The sequence below is a fragment of the Schistocerca serialis genome, chromosome 3 (assembly GCF_023864345.2).
Source record: "Schistocerca serialis cubense isolate TAMUIC-IGC-003099 chromosome 3, iqSchSeri2.2, whole genome shotgun sequence".
In the NCBI taxonomy this organism is placed as follows: Eukaryota; Metazoa; Arthropoda; class Insecta; order Orthoptera; family Acrididae; genus Schistocerca; species Schistocerca serialis.
The window spans coordinates 867098128-867119410 of NC_064640.1; the positions used below are offsets into that span (position 1 = coordinate 867098128).

The 21283-nt window shown below is 39.7% G+C and overlaps 1 protein-coding gene across 1 annotated transcript in view; it reads right to left on the minus strand.

The window, feature by feature from the left end:
- The window catches only part of LOC126471008 (mediator of RNA polymerase II transcription subunit 16), a 289195-nt gene that overhangs the window by 89586 nt on the left and 178326 nt on the right, over nucleotides 1-21283 (minus strand). Inside the window, exon 9 of the mRNA XM_050099062.1 lies at nucleotides 10009-10186. Within this exon, the coding sequence (XP_049955019.1) occupies nucleotides 10009-10186 (178 nt within the window). The remainder of the gene's footprint in view (nucleotides 1-10008; nucleotides 10187-21283) is intronic.

Genomic DNA, 21283 nt, shown 5'->3' on the forward strand with positions numbered 1-21283 from the left:
AATGATTGAAGCGATTTCATAAATTCACTGTAGCTCCATTCATTGACATATGGTCACGACACACTACAGATACGTAGAAAAACTCATAAAGATTTGTTCAGCTGAAGCTGCACTTCAGGTTTCTGCCGCCAGAGCGCTCGAGACCACAGTGAGACAAAATGGCGACAGGAGCCGAGAAAGCGCATGTCGTGCTTGAAATGCACTCACATCAGTCAGTCATAACAGTGCAACGACACTTCAGGATAAAGTTCAACAAAGATCCACCAACTGCTAACTCCATTCGGCGATGGTATGCGCAGTTTAAAGCTTCTGGATGCCTCTGTAAGGGGAAATCAACGGGTCGGCCTGCAGTAAGCGAAGAAACGGTTGAACGCGTGTGGGCAAGTTTCACGCATAGTGATGTGAAAGATTCAGTATTTAAACCTCCTCTACCAAGAAACGTGCCAGAACTGCGAGCTCGCATCAACAATGCTTTCGAACTCATTGATGGGGATATGCTGCGCCGAGTGTGGGAGGAACTTGATTATCGGCTTGATGTCTGCCGAATCACTAAAGGGGCACATATCGAACATTTGTGAATGCCTAAAAAAACTTTTTGTGTTTTTGTATGTGTGTGCAAAGCATTGTGAAAATATCTCAAATAATAAAGTTATTGTAGAGCTGTGAAATCGCTTCAATCATTTGTAATAACCCTGTACATGATTCTCACTAACTGCTTTCACAAAGATCACATGTCAAGGTGTACAATGCGAGACAGTAATGTCTGTTGCCTTAGTTCTTCAGGTGGACAGTAGCACATAGTTGAATATGAAGTCCAGAATTGAGTAAAGGGGCACGACAGTGTCTTCTCCGTCCAGAGTCATCAGGGGTGTCTTAGTGTAAGCAGCAGTGAAGAGCGGAATTATGTTTTACGTTGCAAGTGACCGACAGCAGTCCAGGATCATTAGTGGGTCTCCTCAGTATGAGGGCAGTGAAGAAGGAAACTTGTTTTACGCTACTGGCCATTAAAATTACTACACCAAGAAGAAATGCAGATGATAAACGGGTATTCATTGGACAAATATATTATACTAGAACTGACATGTGATTACATTTTCACGCAATTTGGGTGCATAGATCCTGAGAAATCAGTACCCAGAACAACCACCTCTGACCGTAATAACGGCCTTGATATGCCTGGGCATTGAGTCAAACAGAGCTTGGATGGCGTGTACAGGTACAGCTGCCCATGCAGCTTCATCACGATACCACAGTTCATCAAGAGTAGTGACTGGAGTATTGTGACGAACCAGTTGCTCGGCCACCATTGACCAGACGTTTTCAATTGGTGAGAGATCTGGAGAATGTGCTGGCCACGACAGCAGTTGAACATTTTCTGTATGCAGAAAGGCCCGTACAGGACATGCAACATGTGGTCGTGCATTATCCTGCTGAAATGTAGGGTTTCGCAGGGATCGAATGAAGGGTAGACCCAAGGGTCGTAACACATCTGAAATGTAACTTCCACTCTTCAAAGTGCCGTCAATGCGAACAAGAGGGGACCGAGACGTGTAACCAATGGCACCCCATACCACCACGCTGGGTGATATGCCAGTATGGCGATGACGGATACACACTTCCAATGTGCGTTCACCACGATGTCGCCAAACACGGATGCGACCATCATGATGCTGTAAACAGAACCCAGATTCATCCGAAAAAATTACGTTTTGCCATTCGTGCACCCCGGTTTGTCGTTGAGTACAATATCGGAGGCGCTCCTGTCTGTGATGCAGCATCAAGGGTAACCGCAGCCATGGTCTCCGAGCTGACAGTCCATGCTGCTGCAAATGTCGTCGAACTGCTCGTGCAGATGGTTGTTGTCTTGCAAATGTCCCCATCTGTTGACTCAGGGATCGAGATGTGGCTGCACGATCCATTAGAGCCATAAAGATAAGATGCCTGTCATCTCGACTATTAGTGATACGAGGCCGTTGGGATCCAGCACAGCGTTCCATATTACCCTCCTGAACCCACCGATTCCATATTCTGCTAACAGGCATTGGATCTCGACCAATGCGAGCAGCAATGTCACGACATGATAAACCGCAATTGCGATAGGGTACAATCCGACCTTTATCAAAGTCGGAAACGTGATGGTATGCATTTCTCCCCTTATACGAGGCATCACAACAACGTTTCAAAAGGCAATGCCAGTCAACTGCTGTTTGGGTATGAGAAATTGGTTGGAAACTTTCCTTATGTCAGCACGTTGTAGGTGTTGCCACCGGCGCCAACCTTGTGTGAATGCTCTGAAAACCTAATCATTTGCATATCACAGCATCTTCTTCCTGTTGGTTAAATTTTGTGTCTGTAGCACATCACCTTCGTATTGTAGCAATTTTAATGGCCAGTAGTGTATATTGCAAGTTACCTGGAACAATTTGTGTCTAAATAAAGGACCATTATACAATAGAGAATTACCATGTGAGGTACTGTTACGACGCTGACCTCATATTTAGAGGATAGAGCTACCCTACCCAGCCATCCTGATTTGGGTTTTTCATGGTTTTCCTAGATCACTAAGGCGAATGTCCGGGTGGTTCCTCACTCAAGGCCATGGTTGACCACTTGTCCTATACCTGTAGGCTACCCGTCTTATCCTCTCAAAGCATGTCATGTATGCAGTGCGTTATACTTTGGCCTATTGATTGGCCTTGTATTACCTTGACAAATCCTATGTCATTGTGAGATCTTCCTTGTTTAAATAAAAATAAATAAAAAATAAAAAATTGATGTCAACAAAAAAAAAAATTTATATTGAGGTCAAAACTGAGTCTGTCTGTGAAATTATCTGGACATGAGTAGCAAGAGGTGAACATAAGTTAATTATCGGATGCTTTTAATGGCTACCTGATCCTGTTGAAACAGTTGTAGAATAATTCAGGGGAAGTCTACACTCAGTGGTGACAAAATACCCAGATCATTCAGTATTAGTTGGAGGTGGCTTCAATCTATTGAGTACAGGCTGGGACATCTACAGACTCACTGGAGGTGATAAGGACAGGCAGCATCATAATGACACTGGTTACTAAAGTTAATAAATCCATCGAGCAGCTAAGAAAGTATTTATGCTAGAAAAAGCAGATAAGCAGTTGTTCACATCCCACTTAGGCAAAGAATGGATATTATTTAGTTACAATAGAGGAATTATGGGCACAGTTTACACTGATTGTAAATCGCACTCTGGAGACGTATGTGCTTAGTAAGTGGGTTAAGGATGAAAAAGACACTCCATGGCCTAATAATCAAATCTGTAAAACATTGAGGGAACAGAGATTGTTGCACTCTTGGTTAAAGAAGAATGTGCAAATGTCAACATGCAAAAGTTAGTAGAAATTCATGAGTCTGCAACAAGATCAACATGTGAAGCATGCACCAACTTCCATCATCATGCCTTGGCCAAAGGTCTCACCAAATTCGGGTCATAAGTAATATTGCTGAATAGGCTGAAGGCTCATATCTAGTCACTCGCTGACCGGTCTGGGGTGGCAACAGAAGACAGAAAAAGGAAAGCTGAAGTTTTAAATTTCATGTTTAAGAAATCATCCACACAGGAGGATCAAACAAATGTACTTTTATGTTAAAAATGAAGAAATTCCTCCAGCTGCATTTAAGGTGTTGATTTTATTTTGGCAACTAGTTTCAACGTTGTAACAATGTCATCTTCAGGCCCATACACTTGATGACATCAACTGTGTGCTGCTGCTGATACTAGAAGTCAGTGGTGAGATATGGACGTCCATATCTCACCACTGACTTCTAGTACCAGCTGCAATCAGTTGACGTCAACAAGTGTATGGGTCTGAAGATGACGTTGTTACAACATTGAAACTAGTTGCCAAAATAAAATCAACACCTTAAATGCAGCTGGAGGAATTTCTTCATTAATATGAATTTATACCAGCTGACGTCCCACTGTCCTCCATTTCAACTATAAATATACAAAGAAAAAACAAATGTACCATCATCTGTCTACTGCACAGCTTCCTACATGGAGAATATAGAAATAGGCATCCCTGGTCTAACAACCCTACCACAACAAAAGTCAAAAATGAATTATGATTGTAGTGTTGCTCACGCTGCTAAATATTGCATTTTCGGGCAACAACAAAGTTATATTACGTGGCAGGTGCCATTAGAGCACAGTTAATAAAGTCATTTCATGAAATAATGGATAAACTAGGTGGTCTCGTTGTGAAATCATGGCTCAATTGTCGAAAATCTAGGTAGTGATGATTCCAAGCTCTGATGCAAAGAGGCCTAGGTGTTATTCTGCGATATTCAAAAGTTTTATAGATGTGTTTCATAAACCACTCTTAAAGATTAAACTTTTGCAAGTTAGCATAATGGTGATGTAAAAAAGTAATCAGCACTCCGAATTTAAGTTACACTTCTTTTTTATCACATTTGTTGCAATATCACGTAACTCACAAAACATCACTTCACAATATAAAACATACTTGAAAATATCTTCCTCACTGTTACAGTTCACATTTCATAAACTTACTACAATTTGCGTCTTCTCAACATGATGACCAAGACTTGACTCTCTAATAACCGCTTACGCGCCCAAAAATCAGAGTTACAAGTACGTCAAAGATCATAGTGACAAAAAGAAAGAATTCACATAAGAATAATATCATTGCAATATAAACATATCGATGTATCAAAGTACCTCTACATTAATGAAATCAAATCTGAATGTTGTACCAGAAATATGTTAACTACTTTACAGAAACACAGTAGAATATTGCTGGTATCGAGAGGTTGAGGTGAGGTGCCGTAATGGTTACGTAATTCAAGTACCATTACACTGTTGTAGAGGAGCAGCTGAAAGAGTTGAAAAAGAAATTACTGGATCAAGAAGGAATATCATTTTGGTTTCTCTGTACCATGAGCGCCTTACTTAGTGTGCATTTATCGTGAATCTTGCATCCAGCACAAAGTCACAAAAAAAAGCACATGTGACACTAGTAAATACGAAAGGTAAAAGAATGGACCAGAAAAATTAGAGAACAAAATTCTTAATAGTGGTTTGCTGCAGAATTCTTCAAGATATTCTGAGTGTGAATACAATAAATTTTGTTGAGACACACAACCTTGTCCACAAATTTGCACAGATTTAAAAAGCATTGCTCATGTGAAACTCAGCTTGCCCTTTTCTCACATGATATCATGCGAATCATTGGTCAAGGGCAACAGGCAGATTCCATATTCCTTGATTCTGTGAAATGTTCGAAATGGTGATAAACTGCAGTCTGTTGACAAACGTCAAACACAGGATTAGGTTCCCAGATATGTGAGTGGTACAAAGACTTTTTAAGTAACAGAACCCAGTATGATACCCTCGACAGCAAGTGTTCATCAAAGACAAGGGTATTATAAAGAGTGCCCCAAGGAAGAGAGATAGGACTGCTCTTGGTCTTTGTATACATAAGTGATCTAATGGACAAGGTGAGCAGCAATTTAGAGGTGTTTGCTGGTGACACTGTGGTGTATTGGAAGGTGTCATCATTGTTTGACTGTACGAGGATACAAGATGACAAAATTTCAAGTCTTTGTGATGAATGGCAGCTTGCTCTAAATGTAGAAAAATGTTAGTAAATGCAGATGAGTAGCAAAAACAATCCTATAATGTTCAAATACAGCATTAACAATATTATGAAAAGGATAGATTGTTATTGACTTAAAAGATGGCATGTTGAGTTGCAGACGGGCTCAACAAATAGATTGTTCCACATGACATTTCAGTCAAAGCTTCCTTCAGAGTGAGGAAAAAAAAAAAGTATGTACACACATTCACACACACACAGGCACACCTGATAGGCACACAATATCACTGTCTCTGGCTGCTCTGTATCCAGAAATCTGGGGAGCACTATTGAGAAAATTTAGAGAAACAGCATTTCAGGCGAGTTGAACAGGAAAGGAAATCGCTAGTAGTGGTATGTGGTTCCCTCTGCCATGCACCATATTTTCAAGATGTTGTTTTCATTGTGTTATAGAGTCCAATGTGTCAAATTTTGTTATGTAGGAATGTAAAATGAAATTAAGACACCAAATTTGTTTTTTATAGAATTATATACAGTTTTTCTGTGGCATGGGAAAGTGCTTTTGAAGGTGAGTTCAATGACATAATGTGTGAAACTTGATCAAAGAGTAACATAGTAACAGCACTGCAAACCACTGTCCCACTGTCAGGATAAGACATCTCACAAATCTCTACCCTACTATATCAAACATAATCAAAGATATAGCTTAGGTGTGGTTCTTGTGTGTAACTGTGAGCTTGAAGCCCATAAGTCTGCACTCGGTTCCTGTAGTGATCAGACAAGATTAGGATATAACACGCCATTGATGAAGAGATCATTACAAACTAAGCACAAGCTCGACTGGGGAAGGATGATGAAGGAGACCGGTCATATCCTTTTTGAAGGATCCACTCAGGCATTTTGCCTCAAATGAGTTAGGGCAAACATAGAAAACCTACATATACGGATGACAGGAGAGCTATCTGACCCCTGTACTACTAAATGCAAGTCCAGTGTTTTCTCCATTGCATGAAAGACACTTTCAATCCAGCCAAAGCTATAAAATATCTTCAGTTAAAAATCTCAAGCAAAAATCAGAAGTATAATTCTCAAATTTCCAAGAAGTCAACAACTACTGATTCGTAACTCATCTTGCCACCTACAATCTTCATATCAATGATTAAATATCATCTTAACATTCTAACCATTTCCAAAAGACATACGGAAAGGAGTATTATGAAATCAGTTGCCTGCAGTAATGGATATATGCTGGCCATAATAGACAGATGAGTGCAGCAAATATAATCAAACCAGTCTAAGTACAACAAAAAAACTGACAAATTATGTAAACCTCCATTTCCTAGGGAAGAACTCATAACAACTTGCCAACCTTATTAAGACATAAGAGTAAATCTGTTCAACATCAATAAAATACAAAACAAATTTACAGTATCAAAACTGCTATTCAAGAATGCAAAAAAAATCTGGTGTGTCCTAACACATTTGTAATTCATGTTCAAATTTCTATATATAGTCTGGCAGAAGCTTCACAATGAGGTTCAAAGAACACACGGATGTACTCAGTTTCAACAACCTAAACAAATCTAGTTTTGTCATACATCTTGCCACACACAGCAGTTATGCAAATGAACCTTCAGGTACTCCATCATACAGATGCATTAAATTTGACCTTTTTGAGTAAATATAAATTTACATCAACACACACAGCATCACACTATATTCTCAATGTTCAGACAAAATTGACAGAAGTTTTTCTACAGGAATTCAAAGATTTATTAACTGAACATAGTTAATTATCCCCCACTCGCCCCCCCCCCCCCCTCTCTCTCTCTCCCTCTCTCTCTCTCTCTCTCTCTCTCTCTCTCTATCTATCTATCTCCTGCTTACTGTGCTATTAGCCAGAAAACTTTCAAAGAACAGGGTGTGTAATCATTTAAGTAGCCTTAACATTCCTGTCTTTATATATTTTTAACACTGATGGTCATACATGTACACTTGACAGCACAAATAATGGCCGTGGCTGAAATTTGAATTACCTGCCATGTTACGCAGGGGCTATCACATTACAGGTTCTACAGATCTAACTCTAAATGTAAATAATGCTTTTAATTGTTGAGAGTGTAGGAGGAGGATTAAAATCTTTTGACACTTAGCATTAGAACACACACTCTAAAAACATACAAGAAAAGTGTGCTGTGTCATTCTTAACACTGCAGACCCATTAACGGTACTTCATTTTTTGGTGTAGAGACAAGAGTGATAAGATGTATCTAAATGTCGTAAGCTAGGGTACAATGCATTTGTAGCTCAGTGTCTAGTCAATGATCTAGTAGGCAGTTGCCTGACAAAAAGGTTTGGTTTGTACAATTTTTTGTGTTACTCCATTAATTTGTGTCATCTGCAGATATCATGAAATTAAATGAATGAACAGTTCACGGTCCTTATTAAGATATTTACGGCCCTCAAAAAGGCACATTGTGTGGCTTGTTTACCATTTAACATCCCACACAAAGGCCTTTAATTTTAATAATTTTCTGCAGTCTGCAAGGAAGAGAATCTATTAGGAGGACAATAAATCTCTCATTTCCCGCCACCTCCTCTCAGGCAGCTAGGGTGACATCCAAAGGTCATCAAGGGTTCTTGGGGCACAGGATCATGCAATTTTCAAGCACAGCCCATTTCGTCTCTGCCCACATGTTAGGAGAATGGTCACACTAGAAACAGATTACTCCCTCATGATATATTCACATTATGTGAGCATAATGTTACTCATAATATGGGTATAATGGGCACCATCAAGTGGATCATCTATCCTGTAAGCATTCCAGGTCCACAGGAACACCTCCAGTCCCAAACTGCCACAGACACATGACAGATGATTCATGTAGTCAAAATATGCACATTCTGGCCTGTATAATTAGTATTGGACCATCATTCACTTATAACAATACCAATTCATCAGAAAATACCACTTTCCACCATTAACAGCTGACACTGTCCTTGACAAATGCTAATTAGTAGTGTCAATGTTGATCACAGAGCCTCTCCTTGATGGCTGCACATTTGCTATTTAGTCTGGCCTCTATAAGTTGGCACCAAATCGTGTCTAAAACAGGATTTTGCTGTAAGTGTCGATAAGTTCATTAGCCTAGACAGGTGTTGTTACACGCCAAAGTCCAGTTCCCACATGCCTACTGGATTCTCTAGCATCTTGATAACATTTTATCCAGTGTTTTGTAGTGTGCTGAGAAACACCATACCATGCCCAAGACTCCGATGATGTCCGATTCCCTTCCTTCATGAGAGAAATGATGTGGTCATGAATAGCCTGTTGACAATGAGGCATGGTGCATGAATAATGTGACTTGACTGAAAGTGGCGTAGTGCACTTGTTTGAACTTGCTCATGTACTGTCACTGGCTGTTATAGAACAAATTTTGCATTTGCAGACTTAACTCACTGTGGCAAACTATCAGTCTATCACCATTTAATATCATTGAAACTGTGTGAATAATTCTCATGAATTATGTCAAATGGAGGCAGTAAATATAAGGTTTCGACTGCCAGGTGGTCATTCTCCACCAGAAGTGGAAATTCCGTCTCATCTTCTGTGTGAAATTATCTGCATGTCATTAAAATGTGTTTCATAGAATACATTTAAGGGCTCCATACACACCAAATTGTTGAACCAGATGGATAGTGTGTCATGTGTGGGAAGGAGAATAAAATTCATGCATATTCAAATGAGAGAGACTTTATATGTAAAGCTTGCACGTTGTTTACTCAGCTAAGTGACCATTTATGAACTGTATCTATTCAGTTAATATGCACTATATCTATGGATAATACCAGCATATTCTACTTGCAGGCACAATTTTGTGCATTCCTGAAACAGATCTAGTGTACTGACAAGATAAGTTTCCTGTAATTTTTGAATTAATATTTCCTCACCTGCACGTTCCCAAGCTAAATGGAAAAATATGACATGTTACTTTAACTCCAGACTTTAACTCTGGCTGCAATTTCTGGAAGACAATTTTTGTGCTGCCAAGTGTACAACTATGCACTAAATGCAAATTTTTCCAATTCTGCCTTAGGGACAATGCAGTTATTTGCATTAGTTCAACTATCAAGTTAAAATTAGGTTAGTTCATTATTGTTGTCCTTATACGTGAATGTTTGTATGCACTTGCACTTCTCTAAAGAACTGCATAAACATCAAAAGCTGAGTAGCAGTACCCCAGTTCCTATTAATGTGCCTATCCATTGCTCAATTCTTTCTTTACGTATCAATTGATAGTGTTTACTTAATCCATTATCTGCAATCCTTCAAGGATTTATCGTAATTGTATAATATTAAAGAACATTTACAGAAAGAGATACAATCAACTTTTATATGCCATGTTTTACTCACTTGGCTCTGAGAATGGCGAGAGTCGGTACACATACAGATGCCCCTGAGCATCAACAGCAGCAAGAACAAGTCCAATGCAACTCATATCTGCATGTGAAATTCTAATGTGTAATTTCTGTTGCTTTGTGCTTGGTGTATCATCATTCCTTGCTATAACATTCTGTGATGTTTGTGCAGCCTGTACATAAAAAAGTTAGCACTTATGGTAAATAGCTGTCACAGATATAACTGAAACAATCATAAAAAAATGATTACACTACCAAAACTGTAGCATATAATCCTTACCTCTATTCCTCCTCACCTTTTTCAGATTATATTATTAAAACCATTTATTGAGTTACTATTAAATTATTGTCAGTTTCTATCAATGAAATCAGTTTGAAAATTACAGTACAAAAATTAAACAATTGTGTGATAGATAAAAAGAGCCTAGTTACACAATTACCCTACTCAATTTCAAAACAAATTTCATACCTAAGTCTATCACAAATCATACACACACAGTTGGAAAGGATCTTGATTTCCAAGCTCTTGCAGAAATTTCTCAACAAAACACAGTATACAGGGTGATCCATTGATCGTGACCGGCCAAATATCTCACGAAATAAGCATCAAACAAAAAAACTACAAAGAATGAAACTTGTCTAGCTTGAAGGAGGAAACCAGATGGTGCTATGGTTGGCCCACTAGATGGTGCTGCCAAACGTCAAATGGATATCAATCGCATTTCTTTTTTTTTTTTTTTTTTTTTTTTTTTTAAGGAACCCCCATTTTTTACTACATATTCATGTAGTATGTAAAGAAATATGAATGTTTTAGTTGGACCACATTTTTTGCTATGTGATAGATGGCTCTGTAATAGTCACAAACATATGGCTCACAATTTTAGACGAACAGTTTGTAACAGGTAGGTTTTTAAAATTAAAATACAGAACGGAGATACGTTTGAACATTTTATTTCAGTTGTTCCAATGTGATACATGTACCTTTGTGAACTTATCATTTCTGAGAACACATGCTGTTATAGGGTGATTACCTGTAAATACCACATTAATGCAATAAATGCTCAAAATTATGTCTGTCAACCTCAATGCATTTGGCAATACATGTAACGACATTCCTCTCAACAGCGAGTAGTTCACCTTCCGTAATGTTCGCACATGCATTGACAATGCGCTGACGCATGTTGTCGGGCATTGTCGGTGGATCACGATAGCAAATATCCTTCAACTTTCCCCACAGAAAGAAATCCGGGAACATCAGATCCGGTAAACGTGCGGGCCGTGGTATGGTGCTTCGACAACCAATCCACTTGTCACGAAATATGCTATTCAATACTGCTTCAAATGCACGCGAGCTATGTACGGACATTCATCATGTTGGAAGTACATTGCCATTCTGTCATGCAGTGAAACATCTTGTAGTAACATCGGTAGAACATTACATAGGAAATCAGCATACATTGCACCATTTAGATTGCCACCGATAAAATGGGGGCCAATTATCCTTCCTCCCATAATGCTGCACCATACATTAACCTGCCAAGGTCGCTGATGTTCACTTGTCGCAGCCATTGTGGATTTTCCGTTGCCCAATAGTCCATATTATGGCGGTTTACGTTACCGCTGTTGGTGAATAACGCTTCATCGCTAAATAGAACGCGTGCAAAAAATCTGTCATCGTCCCATAATTTCTCTTGTGCCCAGTGGCAGAACTGTACACGACGTTCAAAGTCGTCGCCATGCAATTCCTGGTGCATAGAAATATGGTACGGGTGCAATCGATGTTGATGTAGCATTCTCAACACCAACGTTTTTGAGATTCCTGATTCTCGCACAATTTGTCTGTTACTGATGTGCGGATTGGCCGCAACAGCAACTAAAACACCTACTTGGGCATCATCATTTGTTGCAGGTCATGATTGACATTTCACATGTGGCTGAACACTTCATGTTTCCTTAAGTAACGTAACTATCCAGTGAACGGTCCAGACACTTGGATGATGTCATCCAGGATGCCGAGCAGCATACATAGCACATGCCCGTTGGGCATTTTGATCACAATAGCCATACATCAACATGAAGTTGACCTTTTTCGCAATTGGTAAACGGTCCATTTTAAAACGGGTAATGTATCACGAAGCAAATACCGTCCACACTGGCGGAATATTACGTGATGCCACATCCTTATACATTTGTAACTACTACACCGTCATCAATCACAAAGAGCAAAAAATGGTCCAACTAAAACATTCAAATTTCTTTACGTAGTACATGAATATGTAATAAAAAATGGGGGTTTCTATTTAAAAAAACACAGTTGATATCCGTTTGACCTATGGCAGTGCCATCTAGCGGGCCAACCATAGCGCCATCTGGTTTCCCCCTTCAAGCTAGACGAGTTTCATTCTTTGTAGTTTTTTCGTTTGACGCTTATTTTGTGAGCTATTTGGCCCGGTCACTATCAATGGACCACCCTGTATATGGAGCAACAACATGAACCAGCTAACTTGGGAAATAGGGTCCTCTTAGCACACCGCACTATTTGAATGCTTCAAAGAGATATTTCTGAAACAATATAATGAGTAAGCACTACGATACCCACTCATACTACAATGAAAATGGTCTAGTATATGGATGGGATTAGCATGTCATATAACAAACTTATTACAACTAATTGACGAAACTCAGATTACACTTAAATGCAAACTGCTTCAAGAATTAATTTCCCATTCTGGATTGGAGAGTAAGCCACTATGAAACTCCCTGATAGGTTAAAGTTGTCAGCAAAACCAGGACATGAACCTAAACACAGAATACAAGCAACAAACTTACCACTGCCCTCATCTCAGCACATAAAGTCCACCCAAAGCTGTGATGTCATCACCTCTGTCCTACTTACCCAAACTCCCCATAAGTTTTCTAACATAGATGCATATCTGGAAAGAGGATAGTGTAGGTTCAAGTTGCATTCTGACATACAGTGTTAATCTGTCAATAAGTTCCATCCAATTCCTTATTATACATGGGGTGTCTGTTACATCCAAAATCTCAACTTACCACACACTACTTACGTAGTGCCCCTGCTCATTAGCCTTATCACTCAAGGCATCTATCCAATTCCCATGATCTGTCTGAAAGAAAAAGACATCACATATATCATTACGGTGATGATGGTCAATTATCCCTTTATTGCAGATGCACACCAAGCTCAAACTCATGGGAATCAGTGAGATGTCACGAGTAATGGGACTAACGAGCACGGGCACTACCTCAGTAGTGTTTGGAATAAGTTGAGAATTTGGGTCTGACGGGAGGCGTTCTAGGTTAGACCGTGCAATTTTGGTGACCACTGTAACCGGATGGTGTAGTTGTCAATGCATCTGCCTAATAAGCAGTAGACCCAGGTTCAAATCCTGGTCCGGCACAAATTTTGAACTTGCCCCATGGATACATATCAATGCCCACTGGCAACTAATGTTTTTAATTTCTTTGTATCTGAAATTCCTTATTGACAATCATTACTGAAAATGTGCTCCTCACATTGAAACTTGCCAGGAAACTCAAAGAAGAATTCAATAAGGAACATTAAACAATAGAAGCTGGCTAAAGAGTCAGATTACTAAGTCATATGGCAGCAACCCTCTTACTTGCGAAACACCCAACATTTTTATGGAATGTACACAACAATCCAAACAAAACTACACATACTTTGGTGGTTACCAGGTAAGTGCTGTATGAAAGTTTATAATGCATCACTGACACCAAAGGACACAAGAAGTTAACAAACAAGTAAGGATTGATGGTGGGTGAATCAGCCCTATGGAAATATTTTGTTTCATCACACATTTGCAGTTAATATAAAAAATACTAACCTATAGTCAACACAAATAAACTTTAGACTAGAAGAAACTTTATCAAAAATGTTTTTAAAACCTATCTGATGCCATTATCTGTAAATCGTTTTATCACAGTATATTATGACTTCACCAAATATGGATTTTGGACATGTAACATCACTTCACAGCTATCCATGTTTAATCCCTGTTTTATAAATGTGTATGTCATGGAAGTATTAAAGATATTTAATTTCGGAATATATATTCAAGATGTGGATTTCATTGGACCAGACCTTGGGGTAGTAAAATATGTGAACTAAAAAGAGATTAATTTCTGCCTGCAAAAAATACAGTCTATCAGTTCCAAACATTATTAATTGTGGAAAAGGCATGAGAGTGTACATGAATCACCATAGAGAAGAACTCTTCTTGCAGTTAGTTTACAGGATTGCACATAAGTGGCTATATTCAACTTTCAGTGACCTCAACAGAAAAGAAATCTGGAAACTGGTGCCAACCAACTTCATATATACATGAAATTATTTGTTAAAAACAGAATAATTATCCCATGCAGCAATGTTAGCATCATTATTTAAATTGACAATTACTTTGCCTTTCATTTGTAACACAATGAAATTTTAGACTAAAGGAAAAATGATATTACCAACCCACATGTCAATTTACAGGCAAATGTAAACAGATAAAACAACTTACTTCAATACCAGAACACAGAAAGGAATGTGATAATGCTTTCTGGAATATTTCTAGAGTATACACCAGAAAACATGCTTATAGTGACAACATTACTGGAAACATTATTGGAAATCGTACTATAGGAACAGAAGTGGGACTGTAACATTTATTGTTCCATTACCTTATGCTGTTTTACAGGTACAGAAATTCCCAAACACAGTATGATTAATGGAAACGGTGAAGCAAACTTTTCAGAGTAATCTATTCCTAGTTCTCAATTATAAACTTTAAAAAATAGGAGGTGGAAGGAAGATAGAAAACAGAACTGAAAAAGAAGCCAAAGGAACAGGTAACAATATAATTACAAAATTTACAGCCCTGTGTAGATTAGGTTAGATTAAATGTACTTTTTAACTCCAGTAAGTCCATTCCGCGCAGATGAAAAACTAGTGAGAAAAACAAGAATATGCAATATGTATTTACAAAGAAAAACACATATGCTAATACACATTCCATAGATCCCAAGTGAAATTGTCCTCATGGATGTGGAATAGGTAAAAATAATATTAAACATATTTTCCTTTAAAGGATAATAAGTAACATGTCACAAAACATGCCAAAGATAATATGACAATTCAGCCTGTTATTGTCTTTTAGTGCTGACAAATAATGTATCTAAAATTTAAATTTAAACTGAATATATTGTCCAGCTTTTCAACTTCATCTATGTATCAAGGTCAAAATTATATCCAGACCCTACTGATGAACAATAAAAAAAATATTTTATTTCAAATAGTATTTAACTCTCACATACATATACCATTTCAAACTGTTGTGTCACAATGGCAATCAAGCATGGGTGTAGCATTAGGAAAAAAAATATGCATCACACAATTTATCCACAAAGAGGAGGAAATACGGTAGGAATTATTATGTCATCATGTTGTGTAACAATTTATTGAATTAAATCCAGACCTCTAGAGAATTTCCTGTGGAGTAATGGTATAAGACACAGCTGAAGTTGACCTTTTGACTGGATTGGGGCAATATAGTTGTTCACACGCCTCCCAATACATACTGGTTTGTAGAAGGCCATGGAAAATCTCCTCCATTGAAATCATGCCTAGAAATCCATACAGTAGTTCTATATTGACTCAATCATATAATGTGAATGAAGATGACCACAACTTCTACAGTTACCATCATTTTAAGACTATAGGACACAAAAAGAATGGAAGGTTGAGTTTAACATTCTGGACAACATTTAGGTCCTGCCTGGGTCATGGTGTAAGTTCTCCACTTTTTCTTTTTTTTCCTTTCTTTTTGGGCAAACCGATCTGTTGCCATCTTCAGGTGATTTCTGATGACTGCAGCTCTGGTTGGGTCGATGACCTATATATGTTGGCCATTACCACTTCTTTCATTTCACTCCTGTTGCTGCCTGTGCAGCTGCCATATTGGGTGGTGGTGGTGGTGGTGGTGGTGGTGGTGGCGGTGGTGGTGGTGGCGGCAACGGCAACGTCCGTTTGTGAACTCCACACTATCAACACAGGATGCAAACCTCACGGAACAGGTATGTTCTGATTTTTTCTCAGTTCAGTGAAGGGTTCCACATCAGACTCAGCTTTAGGCCACTATCTTTGTTTGTTAGATCATCCTGGACCCTAATTTCAATGGCCTCACACCATCCCAGAAGGAGGGAGATTGCTGAGTATCTTGTTTTTGCTGTAATTTATAGTATGGATAATTTTTATACTATTGTCGTCCATGGCTGATTTGGTGGTATGGTGTAATTCAATGTAGCATCTATGTTCATGGGACCTCTCTTCTACTATGCATACAGTTTCCCTAATGTATATCTTGCCATATTGGCAGGGGATTTGGTGGACCCTAGTTTGAAAAGACCTAGATCATCTTTTACTGAACCTAGCAGTGTCAAGGTCTTAGGGATTGGGCAAAATACATATTTAACATTGTGTTATTGCAATATTCTTCTGACTTTTTTGGAAACTTTGATGACAAACAGAATGCACAATAGTGGTTTGTGCTCCTCTTTTTCTTCCTGCCGTTGTCTAGGTGCAACCTGTCTACATGGATACCTTATCTGCCTGTTGCTGTACCCACATTGCTTTGGAATACTGTCTACAGGTGCTTCAATTCAGCTGGAACGCTGCTCACAACTGGACCACTGTCCTGTGAACAATTGTGCATAAAATGCCTATGCACTGCCAGTTGTGGTAACTACTGGAGAAGAGTGTGTGTGTGTGTGTGTGTGTGTGTGTGTGTGTGTGTGTGTGTGTGTGTGTGTGTGTGTGTAGGGGGGGCGGGGGGATTATTCCAGAGCATTCTCCATTCTCCTGACAGTCTTTCATGAACAAGTTTACCACAAAAGGTGGCAGATGTCACCCCATGCTGACGCCATCCATATGATCATAATACAACCTATTGAACAGGAAGCAAGCTGAGGTGAGGTGAGCACAAACTCCAAGAGTCTTGTCAGGTTGGCCTCAAACTTCTTGCTTATCAGTTCCATGAATTCCCTTATACTCCCGGACAGCCAAGTGCGTTAGTGTGCCACTTCTGTGATCCGCGTAGGTGAGCCTGCCCCACACTGAATCCGCCTCACGGAATAATGACAAGAGCCGGCAAGCCAGCCAGCCTGGATGTGTTTTTTAGATGGTTTACCACATCCAACTTGGCTATTACTGGTACCCATGTCCCACATCAGATACCCATTACACAAACATTTAGCAAAATATTCTCACACTTGAACATGGAGTACATGCAGACAGACAGGGTACACCAATTCTGGCACGGGGGTAGTTGTGGTATCAGGAAGAGCACACAACCACCAACTGTCACTAACATTGGCCAAAACCCTTATAACAATGCTGGGCCCCTACAGAAACAGAAAGAGGAAGAGGAAGAGGAAGAAGAAAAGGAGGAGAAGAAGAAGAATTTCATGGATTCCTTTAGTGGTACCTTGGTGAAGTGGGCACTACGTCAAAACTCATCAGAAGGTCACTATCAATGATGTGAAGATCTTGTAGACGTAATACAAAATGAATGGAATTACGGATGTGATGTCAGCATTTCCCCACAGATGGGCTCAGGAGAGCAGTCAGGTGTTTGGCTAAGCTATATGTTGCACCTTTTACATTTCTGGTAATGTGGGACGGCCTCCTTGTGGACTTTTGGCAGCCCAAATCCACATTTACATACATTTTCTGCAAGCTACCATATAGTGCACGGCAGAGGGTAGCTTGGACCACTACCAGTCATTTCCTGTCCTGTTCCGCTTTCAAATACAGAGAGGGAAAAATGACTGTCTATATGCCTCTGCACAAGCCCTGATTTCTCTTATCTCATCTTTCTGGTCCATACACAAAATGTACACTGGCAGCGGAAGAACTGTTCTGTAGTCATCTTCAAATGCAAGTTTTCTAAATTTTCATGAAAAGAATGTTGTCTTCCCTACAGAGATTCCCATCTGAGTTCACAAAGCATCTCCATAACACCAGTGTGTTTAGAAAACCTACTTGTAACAAATCTAGCTGCCCGCCTTTGAACTGCTTCAATGTCTTCCTTTAATCTGACATGGTGGGGATCCAAATATGTGAGCAGTTCTCACAAATGGGTCACACTAGTATTCTAGATGCAGGCTCCTTTCCAGATGAGCTACACTTTCATAAAATTCTCCCAATACAATGAAGCCAACCACTGATTTTCCCTACTACTGTCCTTACATGCTCATTCCATTACACATCACTTCGCAGTGTTACAGCTAGATGTTTAATCAACATGTCTGTGTCAAGTAGTACACCACCAACACACTATTTGAACATTATAGAATTATTTTTCCTATTCATCTAGATTAACTTTCATTTTTCTACATTCAGAGCAACATGTCATTCATCATGCCAACTACAAATCCTGTCTGTCATCCTGTAACCTCCTACAGTCACTCAATGTTGTCTCTTTCTGGTGCACCACAGTGTCATCAGCAAACAGCCACAGATTGCTGCTCATCCTGTACGGCAGGTCATTTATGCACATGGTGTTCATAATCAAAGTTCCAGTTTCGAAACACTGAAGAAAGAGAACCACTCCTCAGAATGACGTCAAATTTGAACAGCTTATTATCGATGGGGTGGGAAACGTAGTGGGGAAAAAAATTACCAACAGATGGCAGCGTAAGTGTCTCAATGTAAATGGGTCCAGCTACAAATGACAGACGAATTGTGGCACAATGGCTATGGTTTGAGTTGCACATTACACTATCTGCACACGTTCGTCAGTCAACAGTTGTGGCACAGTTAGCTAGGTAAGCCCTTCCACAATGGCAAGGTCATACCACATTGGATGCAAAAAATTGGTTTTTAGTTGTCCTGAGGGCAAAAACCGCATAAAAAGCAAAATGACATCATTTTCTAATTGTCGTGAGACTGGCACAAAACATGTTCAATATGCTGTCCACTATTTTCTGCCACAAGTTAAAATCAAGAAATAGCAAGTTCCACAACAGATCAGTGTGTCTCAGGGATCACATACAGAATGTGTTGCACAATGCATGCCTTCAGTTCAGCTGAGTTTGTAATTGGAGCACTGAACGCAACATAACCCCACAGCCAGAAGTAAAACAGCTTAAGATCAGGCGAGCTGGAAGGCGAGGCTGTACAGAAATGATGGATGGTAATTCTAGCATTTCCAAAATGCCTCTGCAGCAGCCACTTCACTGGCTGTGCAATGTGCAGAGGAGCGCCATCTTGCATAAAAATTATAATACTCACACATCCATGCTGTTGAAGGGCTGGAATCATGTTGGTGCGCAGAAAACTCTCATAGCATTTACCAGTGACCGTACAGGTAACAGTATCCACAGGACTCATACCTATATCCTCAAAAAAAGTGATGCCATCAACATGCACCACACAGTCGCCTTTGCAGAATGAAGTGGTACTGGTTGAGGTGCGCAAGGATTTCTCGTTGCCTATATTCTGCAATTCTGCATATTGCCATGTCCTTGGAGATGGAAATGGGCTTTGTCTGTCCACAAAATGTTCCACGGCCACTTATTGTCCACCTTCATATGAGCAAGAAATTCCAGAGTGAATGTTTGTCTTACTAGAAGGTCAGCAGGAAGCAACTCCTGAACATGGGTGATTTCTTCTGGATAGCAATGCAGGATGTTTCATAAGATTTTATGCACCACATGCACAGGCATGTCCAACATTTGGGCAGTTCCCCAAGCACTGCAATTTTGCACACCACTGTTGAACCCCTCCTGCAATGCTATGGCCACATTTTTGACAGACGTCGAATCAACTACTTCCTTCCCTCTGTCACATTGCACTTCAAAAGAACCTGTGTTTTTGAATTTTGTAATCATTGTCTCGAGACCCTTAGTAGATATCAGACCAATGACTTTTTTCATACCCTTGAGTGCCTCGGACTTCTGCAGTGCTACTGGCACCCGTTCACTGTTCTTGTAAAAGAGCTTTACCAACAACATGCAATCCTACAGGGAGACATTCATGATGGGCATCTTGGAAGCAATCTCAGGAACAGCCATGTGCTGTGTGTCTGTTGGTGTGCGTATTCTGACCCTTACAGCACCATCTAATGGTCTTTTTTTTTATGATGTTCCCCCCTACATGAATAACTGTTCAAATTTGACGTCATTCTGAGCAGTGGTTCTCTTTCTACAGCATTTTAAAACTGGAACTTTAATTATGGACATCCTGTACATAGAGAATAGTAATGACCCTTCCCTGGGGCTCTCCTGATGATACACTAGTCTCTGATGAACACTCACCATCGAAGACAATGTACCAGTTTCTATTATTTATGAAGTCCTCAAGCCACCAACGTGCCTGGGAACCTGCTCTGTATGCTTACATTTTTGTTAACAGTCTGCAACTTGGCACCATGTCAAACCCTCTCTGGAAATCTAGGAACATAGAAACTGCTTATTGCCCTTTATCCATGGTTCACATGATATAATGTGAGAAAAGGGCAAGCCAAGTTTAGCATGAGTGATACTTATCCATGCTGATTTATGGACAAAAGGTTTTCCGTCTCAAGGAAATTTATTATATTTGAACTCAGAATGTGTTCAAGATTTTTGCAGCACACCAATGTTAAGGATATTGGTCTGTAATTTTGCAGGTTCCTTCTTGTACCTTTCTTACTACTTGGGACTTTGAAGTAGGCAAGAGACTCAAGCTAAGCTAAGGAAGGAGCCAAAGTAGTACAGTACTCTATGCAAAACCAAACTCTGATTGCTTCTGGATCTGATGACTTTTCCAGTCGTGCCAGAGCAGTAGCTCGTTGTTGAAGTTTCTTGACAGATTCCACATCGAAGGTACTGACAAGAAGTTCAATGGTTTTCTCTGGAGGTTACCTGTCAGAGCCCCCTGCATTGTCCTGAGCATTGCATCATCGATAAGTCCATAAATTTTCTGTTTATATTCTATGTGCAGCAGCAACACCATAGCATTCCCTTTGTTAGTGGGCAGGACAACCAAATATGAATCATTATGTAACTCACGAATGGCCCCTTGTCCCACCTTTGAAATGTTGCTCTTGGGTGGTGGGGGCCTGGTGAGTGTGCAGCTCTTTTCATAGCATATTTCTTCAACCTTGTTGATTGATAGAACATAGGTGGCCTCTTCTAAACTACTTACGATGTCCACAATCAACAGTGATGTTGGAGTCGGGATGAAGTTTAGTCCTTTCCTGAGC